Source organism: Rhagoletis zephyria, unplaced genomic scaffold (assembly GCF_001687245.7).
Source record: "Rhagoletis zephyria isolate East Lansing unplaced genomic scaffold, Rhagoletis_zephyria_1.1 Rzeph_scaffold_00544, whole genome shotgun sequence".
Taxonomy (NCBI): domain Eukaryota; kingdom Metazoa; phylum Arthropoda; class Insecta; order Diptera; family Tephritidae; genus Rhagoletis; species Rhagoletis zephyria.
This window is the reverse complement of record NW_016157628.1, coordinates 109312-122215: the sequence shown is the minus strand read 5'-3', so window position 1 is coordinate 122215 and position 12904 is coordinate 109312. Positions and strand designations below refer to the sequence as shown.

At 33.5% G+C, this 12904-nt stretch overlaps 1 protein-coding gene across 2 annotated transcripts in view; it reads left to right on the top strand.

The window, feature by feature from the left end:
* Positions 1-8991: 8991 nt before the first annotated feature.
* The window catches only part of Klp54D (Kinesin-like protein at 54D), a 113218-nt gene continuing 109305 nt past the window's right edge, over positions 8992-12904 (top strand). For both annotated transcript variants that reach the window (XM_017612453.1, XM_017612452.1), the window contains exon 1: positions 8992-9778. In XM_017612453.1, coding sequence (XP_017467942.1) covers positions 9480-9778 — 299 coding nt within the window. In that variant the 5' untranslated portion in view covers positions 8992-9479. The remainder of the gene's footprint in view (positions 9779-12904) is intronic.

The window sequence follows — 12904 nt, the reverse complement described above, 5'->3', positions numbered from 1 at the left end:
TGCCAACAAGTGCTACTTTGGACTGAGTAGGCAATTCAGGAGTAAAGTCCTCTCTCGACGTACGAAAACCACGCTCTATAAGTCCCTCATCATACTCGTGTTGGTATATGGCGCAGAAGCATGGACAATGACAACATCCGATGAGGCGGCTCTTGGGGTGTTTGAGAGAAAGATTTTGCGGAAGATTTACGGTCCTTTACGCGTTGGCGACGGCGAGTACCGCAGACGATGGAACGATGAGCTGTATGAGCTTTACAACGATATGGACATAGTGCAGCGAATTAAAATACAGCGGCTCCGCTGGCTTGGTCATGTCGTTCGAATGGACACCGACGCTCCAGCTCTGAAAGTATTCAACTCGGAACCCGCTGGTGGTAGCAGAGGAAGAGGGAGGCCCCCACTGCGATGGAAAGATCAGGTGGAGAAGGACTTGGCTTCACTTGGCGTTTCCAATTGGCGTCAGTTGGCACAGAGGACAAACGACTGGCGTGCTTTGCTGAACTCGGCCAAAATCGCATAGGCGGTTACAGCGCCAAAAAAGAAGAAGAAGGCGCCGCTGGCTTGGTCATGTCGTTCGAATGGACACCGACGCTCCAGCTCTGAAAGTATTCAACTCGGAACTCGCTGGTGGTAGCAGAGGAAGAGGTAGGCGCCCACTGAGATGGAAAGACCAGGGGGAGAAGGGCTTGGCTTCGCTTGGCATTTCCAATTGACGCCAGTTGGCACGGAAAAGAAATGACTGGCGTGCTTTGCGGAACTCGGCCAAAATCGCTTAGGCGGTTACAGCGCCAAATAAGAGCAGTGGAACCACTTTTCCCAACCACTAAGAAGTAGTCGGGTTTCATCGAGCCCGAAAGAACAACTAGTACGATGAGGGGTGTCAAGACGCTGTAGAAAAAAGATGCAAAAGTACATACTCATTACTTAAAGTGTTTTCCCGTTGAGATATCAGCTGTTAAAGTTGACATTTCTACTAAAAGTTTGCATATTTTTTTCTTTTGTAGTCAGTATTCTTGTAGTTCGAAGTGGTATAAGTCTTCGAGTGAGAAAGATACTTCGAAACAGAGAATGGGAATGAATAACGAAGGTAATATTTGTGTGATTAACCAAAAAGAATACTAACATATAGCTTGCTAAATAAAATAAAACTCATTTTCAAAATGGACTCTGATTTGGGTAATAATATTCCACTTTAAGTAAAGCTATACAAAATTGGCTTCATTTGGCGGTCTTCAAGCTTTGTGGGTGATAAAAATGTTCAATTTAGAGTTTGTGGGCTGAGAATCATATTGCACTTTTTTGCAATTTTTGAATAATGGGCTTCTTTCTTAGGAAACCAGTGGTTGCAATGCTTTTCGATGTTTGAAAAGCAGCAGTCAATAAATATGCAAAAAAAAAACTGCTCTTTTAAACATTTTGCTGTCTAATATTATCAGAGCGGGCACATCTGAAGAATATACCCTGCAGTGAAACCCCAAACTGGTAAGGAACAATACTAGTTTACAACTAGAATTTCCTGACTGAAACCGAACTAGTACGAAAATGACCAGACTTGAACCAAATACAAAACGATTTATTCATGCCCTGTTTTATTTGACCCGACAGTTTAATACAATAAAGTACACAAAATANTCAGACTTGTACCAAATACAAAACGATTTATTCAAGCCCTGTTTTATTTGACCCGACAGTTTAATACAATAAAGTACACAAAATATTATAATTTTTATTTGGGTATATTGTAAACCGTTAAGGCGAGTACGTACTCGCAATTATACGATGTCTGTTAAATAATGATTAATATTCATAATGATTAATTAAATAATTAAAGCATGTTTTTTTGGATAACCGTTTAATGATTAAATACCGATATTAGCACCTTTTTAATGGTTAATAATTAATTACTTAACAAAAAACTTTAATTAATTCGTTAATTTTAATTACATCATTATTTTGTTATTTTTGATCATTTTGAAATATGTTTAACTTTTTTTACCTACACGATTAATATAATTATTTGATTAATTTCAATTACCAATCAACAAGCCAAAGTATAGACAAAAATTAAGAATATTTAATAACTGCTTGAATTATTTATTTATTTATTTATATCCAAATCTCAAATTTTAAACATTTACTTTTAAATTTTTTTAAAAAGAAACGATTGAAATATGTAGTTAATGAATTTAATTTTTTTTATTGAAAACTTTTACTTTTAGTTCACTCGAAAAGGAAAGTATTAATTTTATTTTTAACTGAAATGTTTTATATTCCATATTCAATATTATTAAAAAATATAATAATATAGTATTTATTGTACCTGAAAGCTTTTACTTTTAATATCATATAATGGAAAACGCATTTAAATTTATGTTCGAAAGTTTGAAATATGTATGCACTTATTTTTCCTTTTAATTAATACTTAAAAAATTTAACACTAATTATTGTCAAATCTGAGGGTGCTAAATAAAAATGTGTAATGTATGAAAGTGTACTTAATCAAAAGTTTTTATTGTATATTGATTTATTTTTTTACTTCCAAAGTAGTGGTTAAAAAAGTTGTTTAACTCTAACAAATTATGAGTGCGGATGTTTTTGTTGTTGTATTATACTTTGTGAAGGTTCTTCTCAATTTTCAGCTCAAAAAGTTATTGGGATCATTAGTTATCGACTAACTAATTACCGCTAGTTAGCCATTAATTATTTATTAACATTAACATTTTTTTTTTAGCAAAATTTTACATTAGTCGATTTCATGATCTTTAACGATGGTATGTGCGAAATTTCAGACATTAAGCTCAATATTTGTGATAATTAGACGATATTTTTGACGAAGATGTATTTCAGGTACGCGACTTGGTAAAAATTTAAAATCGCGATTTTTTTTTTAATCAGTCTATTGTATATTGATGAATTCATTTTATTTTTTTTACTTCCAAAGTAGTGGTTTTGGGCCATGATTCAATAATGAAAGGTTTTGTAAGTAGCTTTTTTCTAAAATTTGGCACTCCCACCCACAGCGATGGTTTTAGAAGCAGGAAAAAAAGGGGAAGAATTCAATCACACTTGCTAAAATGGTAGCTAAATTCCGCAAAAAGGTGGGGATATTAGCGCATAGTGGTAGTTTAAAACAAAAACGAATTTTATTTAATTATTTAATTTAAACCAGCTTATTTACATCAAATATTCGCTGGCTATCGAAGATCGAAAGTGAAATTCGTATTATGAGCTATGCAAGCGTGTCGAAATTTTCGTTGAGTATCGAATTTTCTGTCGAACAGAATTTTGCTTTCGATGGTGTAGCGAAGAGTTAGAAAATTGTGAAAAATGTATGATTTTGCATTTGTTTTCTTACTTTTTGGCTGCTAGACACAAATTTTAAAAAAATTTTATTAATTTCATGCAACTCCAACGTCGTGAATACAAAACGCAAGCTCGAATGTCTGGTTTTACGCTGTTGGCACGATCTCTGAGAACAAAATCATAGAGCTGTTCATAGTTTTAATATATTTTAGATAGATTTGGATCGCCAAATTTCTTAAATATATGGTGTTAAAATATATTCGAAAGACGGCACTTAAACTCTCTTAAACGTTATCTGCTCCTGGCCAGTTTTCTATGCTCTCATCCTCTGACGAATTGTTCAACCAGAACTCCGTTGTACTAATTAAAATTTTTTTACCACGTTTTCATAAACTCGATTTCTTTTTATTTCTTTTTAATTTGCACAAATTTACATATTTACATATGTATAAGCAAACTATTTAGTTTGCTCGATTTGTAAACAAAGCTTCTCGGCGGTGAAAAATATACTATTGTGAACAACCTAAACGAGTGAAATTCACAATAGCGCTATTCTTCATCGAATGAGCGCCATAATACCAAATGAAAATTCGTTCGATCAGCACTTTCGATCACAGTCGAAGATCGAATGCAACTCATAATAGGGGCCTTAAACTCTATTGCACGTTTTCTCCTCGTGGCCAGTTTTCTGAGCTCTCATCCTCTGACGAATCGTTGAACCAGAACTCCGTTGTACTAATTTTTACGTTTTTATAAACTCGCTTTCTTTTTTATTTCATTTTAGTTTGCACAAATTTACTTATGTACATATGTATCATGATTCAATAATTAAAGGTTTGCTGATTAGAGACATTAGAGTTTTGACACTCCCTTACAAAAGCTTTGTACACACACACGAACCAACACACAGTGCCTTGCTAAGGGAGCCGATTTTGTCAAGAGGGAGCGAGAAAACTGTTTTTTGAGCAAACCTTTTATTATTAAATCATGCATATGTAAAAGCACACTATTTAGTTTGCTCGATTTGTAAGCAAAGATTCTCAGCGGTGAAAAATATACTATTGTGAACAACCTAAACGAGCAAATTCACAATTCATCGAATGAGCGCCATAATACCAAATGAAAATTCGTTCGATCAGCACTTTCGATCACAGTCGAAGATCGAATGCAACTCATAATAGGGGTCTATATCTAAAGGAAACATTTTTTATTTGAAGCAGCTATGATTAGAAAAAAATATATGGGCAAATCTAAAAAATAGGTACACCTCCAAAAAAAAATTTTAATTTTTAAATTTGTGAGCAAACCTATGTTTTATATATCATTTTATTCGTATTCTCTTAATAAATCGATTAATATAAGTGTAATTCATTTGCATCAAGTGCTTCAAAAGTTAGACGAGGAATAAACATGAAATAAAAAACAAAAGTATAAGCTGGGTTCAAATGACGTTGTTCAAGTTGTAAATTTTGAGCAAAGATTTTGAATGTTGAACCACTTAATTGGGACGTTCTAAATTCAATGGCATCCCCCGTTTTACCAGATTGGCTCCGGTTTTCGAGATAACGGTATTTGAAACTTTTGATTAAATTTTAACTATTTTATAAATAACTCCCTCAGATTTGAAGTTATTTTACTCAAATTTTGCACATAACGGTTTTTTATTATTACCTTAATTATTCCTTAAAATTATCGAAATGGGTGCACTTTAATGTATAGCTCCAATACAATATAACTCTAACTTCATATCTGATTAATAAATTGTATGTGTGCTGTATGTTAAAGTGAACCTATACTAAAATTTTACGTGCTTAATTGGAGGAGCTATAACGCTAAACAACGTCTCTGGACAATCAGTTGTATGGGAGATAGATTTTAGAGTCAAGCGATTTCGATGATTTTATGAGATGGTGAAGGAAATGTTAAAATACAAGCGTATGCAAAATTTTAGTAAAATATCTTTAAAACTGATGGAGGTTTATAAAATAGTTCAAATTTAAGCAAAGATTCAAGTACCGCGATCTCCACAAGTGGAGACAATCGGGCAAAACTGGGGACGCCATTGAATTTAAAAGGCTCCAATTAAGTAAGAGCAACTATCAGAACCTTTGTCGGAAAAAATTTGATTTGATACCACGCTCGAAATATTCTGACTAAAGGAAGGAGCATAATTAAAAGTACTAAATCGGGGTTTTTACACACTTCTAGAGAACATTTTTTTGAAGCATTTTACAGGTATATGCAACGTTATAAGGACTAGTAGTTATAAGAATATTTAGATCGTTTCGACGAATTTTCCAAATGTGCCTTCAATTAAGATATTTTTGGAATAAAAATTACGCTCAAGATCGCAGAATATTTTATCTTTAAAAGTTAGTTTTTCTGAAAGCACACCTCTTGATAAGGTATCAAATTATTCGTAATTGTTTGTAGAATACAACACATACTTAAGAAGTTCTTAAAATGAAATGTTTCAAAAACAATACGCGATAAACCGAAAATTTTGAAAATTGGGAAATGTGGAATTACAGACTTTGAGTTACTTGCCATTTCGTTATTTTCTAATGCACACTTTTCTTATCTACTAAATATGAAGTATACACATAAGTGCTAAATGCCCATTTATTTTCAAATCAGAATATGGTGTGCTTCAAAAGTAATGACATAATTAATTTTGCCCCTCTTAAAAATTACATAAAAAATTCACTTGTTTTCATTATTTTTTTAAATTTAAACACCTATAATTCAAAAGTTATGCAGCAAATTGATCCAAATTTTTGTTGAGGCTTCAAGTATACGTCAGTGGATTATATCCAAAATCAACCAGCTTGATATAGTTTCCAATAGTGAAAATGAAGCTAAATAACACCAAGGTTACCTGTTTTTTATTTTAGATTTGCCCATATACATACATAGCAAAAACTAAACAAAATTTTTAAGCTAAAATTTTTTCCGTAACGCCATATTAGATCCGCCATTTTCATTTTGAGAAATCTGACTCGGATTTGAAATCCTCGATTTCGAAAACACCCCTTATATATAAGTTTTTGATAGAAAAGAAAAAATTTTAAAATTTGGTGGCTATATTGGATCCGCCGTTTTAAATTTAAAAAGTCTGCTATCTGATTCGAAATCAGAGCCCTCGAACCCTTCCCTATTACATGAGCTTGTGCTGAAAAGGAAACAAAATTAAAATTTGGTCGCCACGTTGGATCCGCCATTTTGAATTTCGAAACTCTGACATTATATACGAAATCAGTGACCTAAAAAACCCCCAAACACTAAGTTTGAAATCAATTTGGTTACACCCAATACAAATTTTTAAACCATAAATTGGCGTGGCCCGCTCAAATTTGGCCGTACCTCTCTTATAAAAAATAATACCAGACGTTCATCATTTTTATATTTAAATTATTATGTTATCAGTATTTATAATTGAAACGCCAAAATATTTTTGGCTATTTTAAACAATTTTTTTTTTTTGCTCCGAATCCGATAACGCCACATTGGATCCGCCATTTTCTATTTCAAAAATATAGCATCTGATTTGAAATCAGCGACCTCGAAACGCCCTATTTATATGAGTTTCTGGTAGAAGGAAAAAAATAATGAAATTTGGTCGCCATATTGAATCCGCCATTTTCATTTTAAGAAATCTGACATCATATTCGAAATCAGCGATCTCAAATACTCCCAAACACTAAGTTTCAAATCATCTTGGTTACTTCTCGACTTTTGGCCAGCAAATAATAGTCGCCAGGCCATAGTGCACTCTTTCTAGGGCTTAAGTATAAGCGGAAAATGCGTATAACCGGGTTCCTTATTATTTTGCATATAAACACCAGTCTGGGTCAGGCTAGACAACATACAAGATCCGATCTATTAAAAATCTAAATGTGTTCAAAATCATAAATTTTTCGAAAATGTTTTGTGTATACATAAGGGAAATCGTCCACCAGAAATACAAGTTTGAAACTTACTAAATAAATTACAAGACATTTAAGCTAAACCACGCATTAAGAATTACTTTAAAATAACTTCGCACAAAGAAGTACTGCTACTTAAAAGTATTAGAAACACTTCACACTAAAAAAATGATATTTTACGCGTCACCATGATACAAAAAGAAGGTAGTTTCATATAAAAATTTTGACAAAAAAAACTAAAAACTATCCTAAGTTACAAATAAAGCTATTCATAGTCGCCTTAGTTTCGACTTTTCTGACTAAGTACCAACTTAAAATTTAGTTTCGGCTGCAGCTGCAATAAGTCGTAACTATTATTTTATTGAATTAAGGAAAAAAAGACGAAATATGTAAAAATTAAGTTGGCAGAGCGTGATTTTGATAATATTGAATTATCTCTAATTGAAACTTACGAAGAGCGATCCATTGAATCGGAAGATGAAATTAAATGCGTATTACAATTCGACTAAGGCTACATCACAAGTTTATAATTTGAATGATTTACATATATAAATGCTCAAATAATAAGTCAATTTCCAGCTTGTTCTTTCAAAGCAAATTAGTAGTTACATAACATGTGTTTGTATGTTTCACAGCATGCTTTCGATAAACATCGACTTCACATCATTGCGGTAGTTCTGGCTATTTCACACAATTAACAAGAAACTTATACCTTATTCTTTTGCATAAACATGCAATAAAAGTAAAAATTACTTATTTAATAAAAATGTAATTTTTCCAAAATATCGTAAAGAAAAATCGATAAATTTTCACACTCCTTTTGCAATATCGTAAAACTAAGTTAAAACTACTTAGCTGAAGTCTGAAATGCGACTATGAATAGAAGTGGATTTTAAGTTGGTACTTAAGTTTAAGTTGCAACTTTATTAGTTTCGACTTAGTGGCTGGACTATGAATACGCGCCATTATGTTTTTATCATGATTTGCACAATGATTTTGTGGTGGTCATTAGAATGAGTACAGTATAAACTTTAAGAAAAGTTATCCTTCGCCTCCCTGCCCCTTCTAGAGACACTCGGGGGCCCTTTTAAAAATGGGGTAAAATTAGCATTCTCGCAAAGAAAAATTAACTCGTGTTGGGCCATCAGCAGTATTTTTGCGCAAAACTCCTTTCCGCGTTGATAGTCTTCGGAAATAACCTCATCAGTCCAACTCCGGCTACGCCATCCACATTATGTTTTTGAAAAATCCACCTCCAAATTTACAAAGAAAGTTCATAGGTATTTCAAACCGAAATGTTTGTTTAAATTAAAGCTTAATCCTTTGGCCAAACTTATATGTAATTTTTTTTTTAATATGGTCATCATGGCATGTAGCTTTAGTGGGAAATCATGATTTGCATAATCAGTTAAAGCGCTTTATTTTGTTGTGTACCTTGAATATACATAAATACGTACATATGTACATACATATGTAGCGTAACACTTAAATCGGTGAAAGTGTGACACAATTTATTATTCTCTCTTGTTGATTATTTATTCAGCACTCGGCATATTTTTTCTCTCACCGGCTAAGCTAACTAATGGTCAAACAATGACCGCAGTCTTCATGGTGAGTAAAAATTATCATAAATCTCCAAGTATAACGCATTAAGGGTAAAAGGACACAGTCCGTAATATAACGATTAATCGAGAGTTTTAACGAACTTGTGCACGAATAAAAAGTGTACGCGCTACACATCGCCGCCAGTTCGAATCGAGTTTTGAAGTAGATACAACGGCCTGTTTAAACGAGCGCAAGTTCTTAGTACACATTAGCACTGTTGAAGTAAAGCATATAGCTAGGCGCATAAACGTTAATATGAGTTGTCACAAGAATTCAACCCCTTTGTAATTTGGTGAAGTTGACATGAACAAATTTTTACCTACGCCAACGCAAATTGTAATACATATGAATGGAAATATAATATTAAATTAAAAGTATACCAACATAAATTCATAAGTACTAGTTACTTATAAGAACGTAAATTAGTGAAAATAGTGTGTGACAAATTATGGCGCCTGATTTCACCATCTGATTGAAGAAATGAATATCTAATAAATATGCAAATATGTGCTTATATGTAAACATTATGTAAAACGTTTGAAAGGAATACATCTACTTAAATTATTTTTGATTTAAATGCATATTGTTTAATAATAAAAAATAGATTTTTTTTTTAATATTTGCGTTGAACGGAATTCCAAAGTTATGGTAACGCGTGCATCGAGTGTGCCTCATTTAAATAGTAGCGCTGGCAGCAGCAATGAAAGTGCCTCAGGTTCTGGTTCCGGACCCAATAGTCGCCGAAGTCGCCTACCAAATACACGCACAAAACGCACGGGAAAAAGTGTTACGCCCACGCAAACGCGCAATGTGTCTGGCGGCATGCCACGTTCACGGAGCCTTACCCATGGCATGCGGAGATCTACTCCTCAGAAGAGCAATAGCAGTTCCGGTGGCATGGGAACGAGGAATACTCCGGTTTTTCTACGTTCCCGCGAAAACGAGTAAGTGAAGTTCCCATGCACGAAAATATGCAGCTAATCGTACTAAAAAAATGCTTGTGTGCTTTTTGAAAGTATTTAATTGACTAGGAAATCGTTTCAAAAGTTCTTCGATTAGGGTGATTAAAAATGTGTGTCTTTTAATATGCTTCCTAAGTCAAGTTTATCACGCAGTTCATTAGCCTCTTCTGTAAAATTATCGTGGAAAGCTAAGTTTTGTATATTTTTATAATTGGAAAGAATTTATTTGAAGGGAAAAATCACCAAAAATCGCCAATGGCGATTTCAGAAATTTTTACGCGCAAATATCAAAAAAAAAATCTGGACACTCTGGTAACACCGTACATATGATAGAAGTGAAACTTCTTAAAAAAGGTGTGAGTCCCAGGTACCTACTCACGAAATTGGATGTGTAAACATATGTTTACGGTTCGGCAAACCATTAGGCGATTGAGTTACATACAAAGGTTTGGTTAGAAATCAAACAATAATTTAATTTCATCTTATTAGTTTTCTGATATACATATAATTTATTTATTCATTTTCCGGTAACACCACCAACGTACGCACTTTTGTTTGCAAAATGCATTTATTTAAGTTGAAAGAAGTCACATTCCTTTGTTCGGCATTTATTCTTACTCGCTTTCTATCTTCCAAGGCGAATTCATATACAGTATATTTTGCTTTGTTGCCTTTATGCTTAAGTGCACATTTAAGATAACTACCCCAAAATGTGCATCAGCGGCATTATTTTTAACATTTATAAGGAAACTGCTCCGATAGATGCATTCAACATACTTGCATATTAGCAATACCTGCCTTAAAAATTGTGCAAATATTGTATTACGTTTACCTGCACTGGCCCTATATTTACCCTAATTTGACAAGCTTTTATTTATTTTTCTCATCTCGCAGAATAACGCAAACGGCTATAATTTTTTATGTAGTTATGTAGATAATTAGATACCATTCGGAAAAAATTTCGCTTGAAGTAATTTCTACGTGGTAGGTGCTCCTCCATTATTTGGTTTCATAGGAATTTGGATACCTTCCTCATTCAAGTAGCAAAGAAAATTCGCTTAAGTGCTTTTTTCGGTTTCAAGGGTTTCGTGCAAAGAAGAATGGGCAGCTAAGCAAAATATACTGTATTCTTATCACGAATTAGGGTTGCCAGACGTTCTGCTTTTGGGAGTACACGTACTCCTTTTTATTGCAATGTACTCCCTTGTACTCCCAAAAAAAAAATATGGAAGTGTACTCCTTTATTAGTTTTGTACTTCTTTTGTTCTCCTTTTTCCAGCTATTAATATTTTATCATATACAGGGTGTAAAATAATAACTGTCGCACAGTTTTATTTTTGTTTATAGATTTTGCGAAAATTTTATTAATTCGTTTTTAAATTTTAACCTTCATTGGGGTTTACCAGCGGGTTTGGGAGAAAAGCGCAAGTGGCACGCAAGTCTTCATCGGTTACTTTATTACATATCTTCTGTAAATATAGGCTAATATCCCCCATTTGGGTCCTTTATACTCCGTCTTTTGTCCAACATAAGGCCTCATACTCAGCAATCGAAAAGACTCCGAATCGGTGACTAGGAGGGCATTCATAAGACCAACACTATACAGTTTTTTTTTCTCTTTTTTTTATACAAAGTCTATGAAAAAGTAAACCTATAAAAGACGGGAGTGCCGCATGAACTTATCTCCCAAAGCTGGCAANTATACAAAGTCTATGAAAAAGTAAACCTATAAAAGACGTGAGTGCCGCATGAACTTATCTCCCAAAGCTGGCAAATGCAAATAAGGATTAAAATTTTAAAACTAATTAATAAAATTAATGTAAAATATTTACAAAGTTAACAGAAAAGTACTCTTTTTCGCAATATCTATAAAGGACCCTTTTATTTTTCAAAAAACCTGTGCGACAGTTTTTATCTTACTCCCCGTACTTTGCCATTCATATTGTGGCAAACACTACTTAGTAAGCAAAGTTAAGTGTGATAGTGAAAAGGTGTAGGCATGGTCGTAGCAAGGTAGGTGCAGAGCACTCGGGTATAAAAACCAGAAAAATATTAAATTAATTATAAGGCTTAAATTAAAAAACTGGCCATATATTCAGAAAGAGTTCTTTTGTAGAATTTAGTTGGGGAAAATGTCCTATAAGGGCGGTCGTTGAAGAGGTGGTGAGCGAAGGGGGAGTGGGCGTAGCACCCCCGACCACCTAACCCCCCTATGGGCCCCCTTTGATCACTATCTCTTTACCGACCGCCCTTATTGCAAAGACAGCCCATTTAACTATTTATTTTTAACATTTATTGTTGCTTTGAAAAAGATTTCTAAAATATCTTTGTTTATTTGTACCTAATTAATGGCAATTTGTAAGAATAAATTGCACAACAAATTAAAAAAAAAATATGTACTCCTTTTTTAGGTCTTATACTGCTTTTTTTCTATCGAAAATATAAATGAACTCCTTTCTCTGTTTCAAAATCTGGCAACCCTATCACGAATTCATATATTCATGTGGTAGCAAGAGTATAAAAACATAAAATTACCTTATAAATTAAAAGCATAAGTATCACATGTATGCGTAGTCCAATTCACGAAATCATTTCATCGATCTGAGTAAAAACTAAGTGCATAAACTCTATTTCGCGTTAAATGAAATCATTAAATGGTGTTCATTCATTCAGTTTCTACTCAAACGCATGAAATTATTTCATGAATTGACCTACGCATAATGGTAGTAAATGACAGAATGAATTACAACAAACACATCCTTTTGACATAATCCAAGCCGAAAACGTTGGTTCAAATCAATCCGCAATGAAAGTTGGACGTTTTGCCCACAAACATTGCAATTTTGCGAGCAGTCTCATTGTAAAATCTCATTTTTACGATATCATAGTTTCGGCTTACATTTATAAAATTCAACGAAAGCATGTACCTATTTCGGCTGAGTTATCCATTTTCGGTTATTATACCCGAGCGCACTTGTGCACAAGGGTATTATAACTTTGTTCACATAACGGTTGTTTGTAACAGGCAAAACGAATCGAGATAGATATAGACAAATGTATACATAAATGATCAGAATGAAAAGAGAAATCGATTAAGCGGTGACTGTC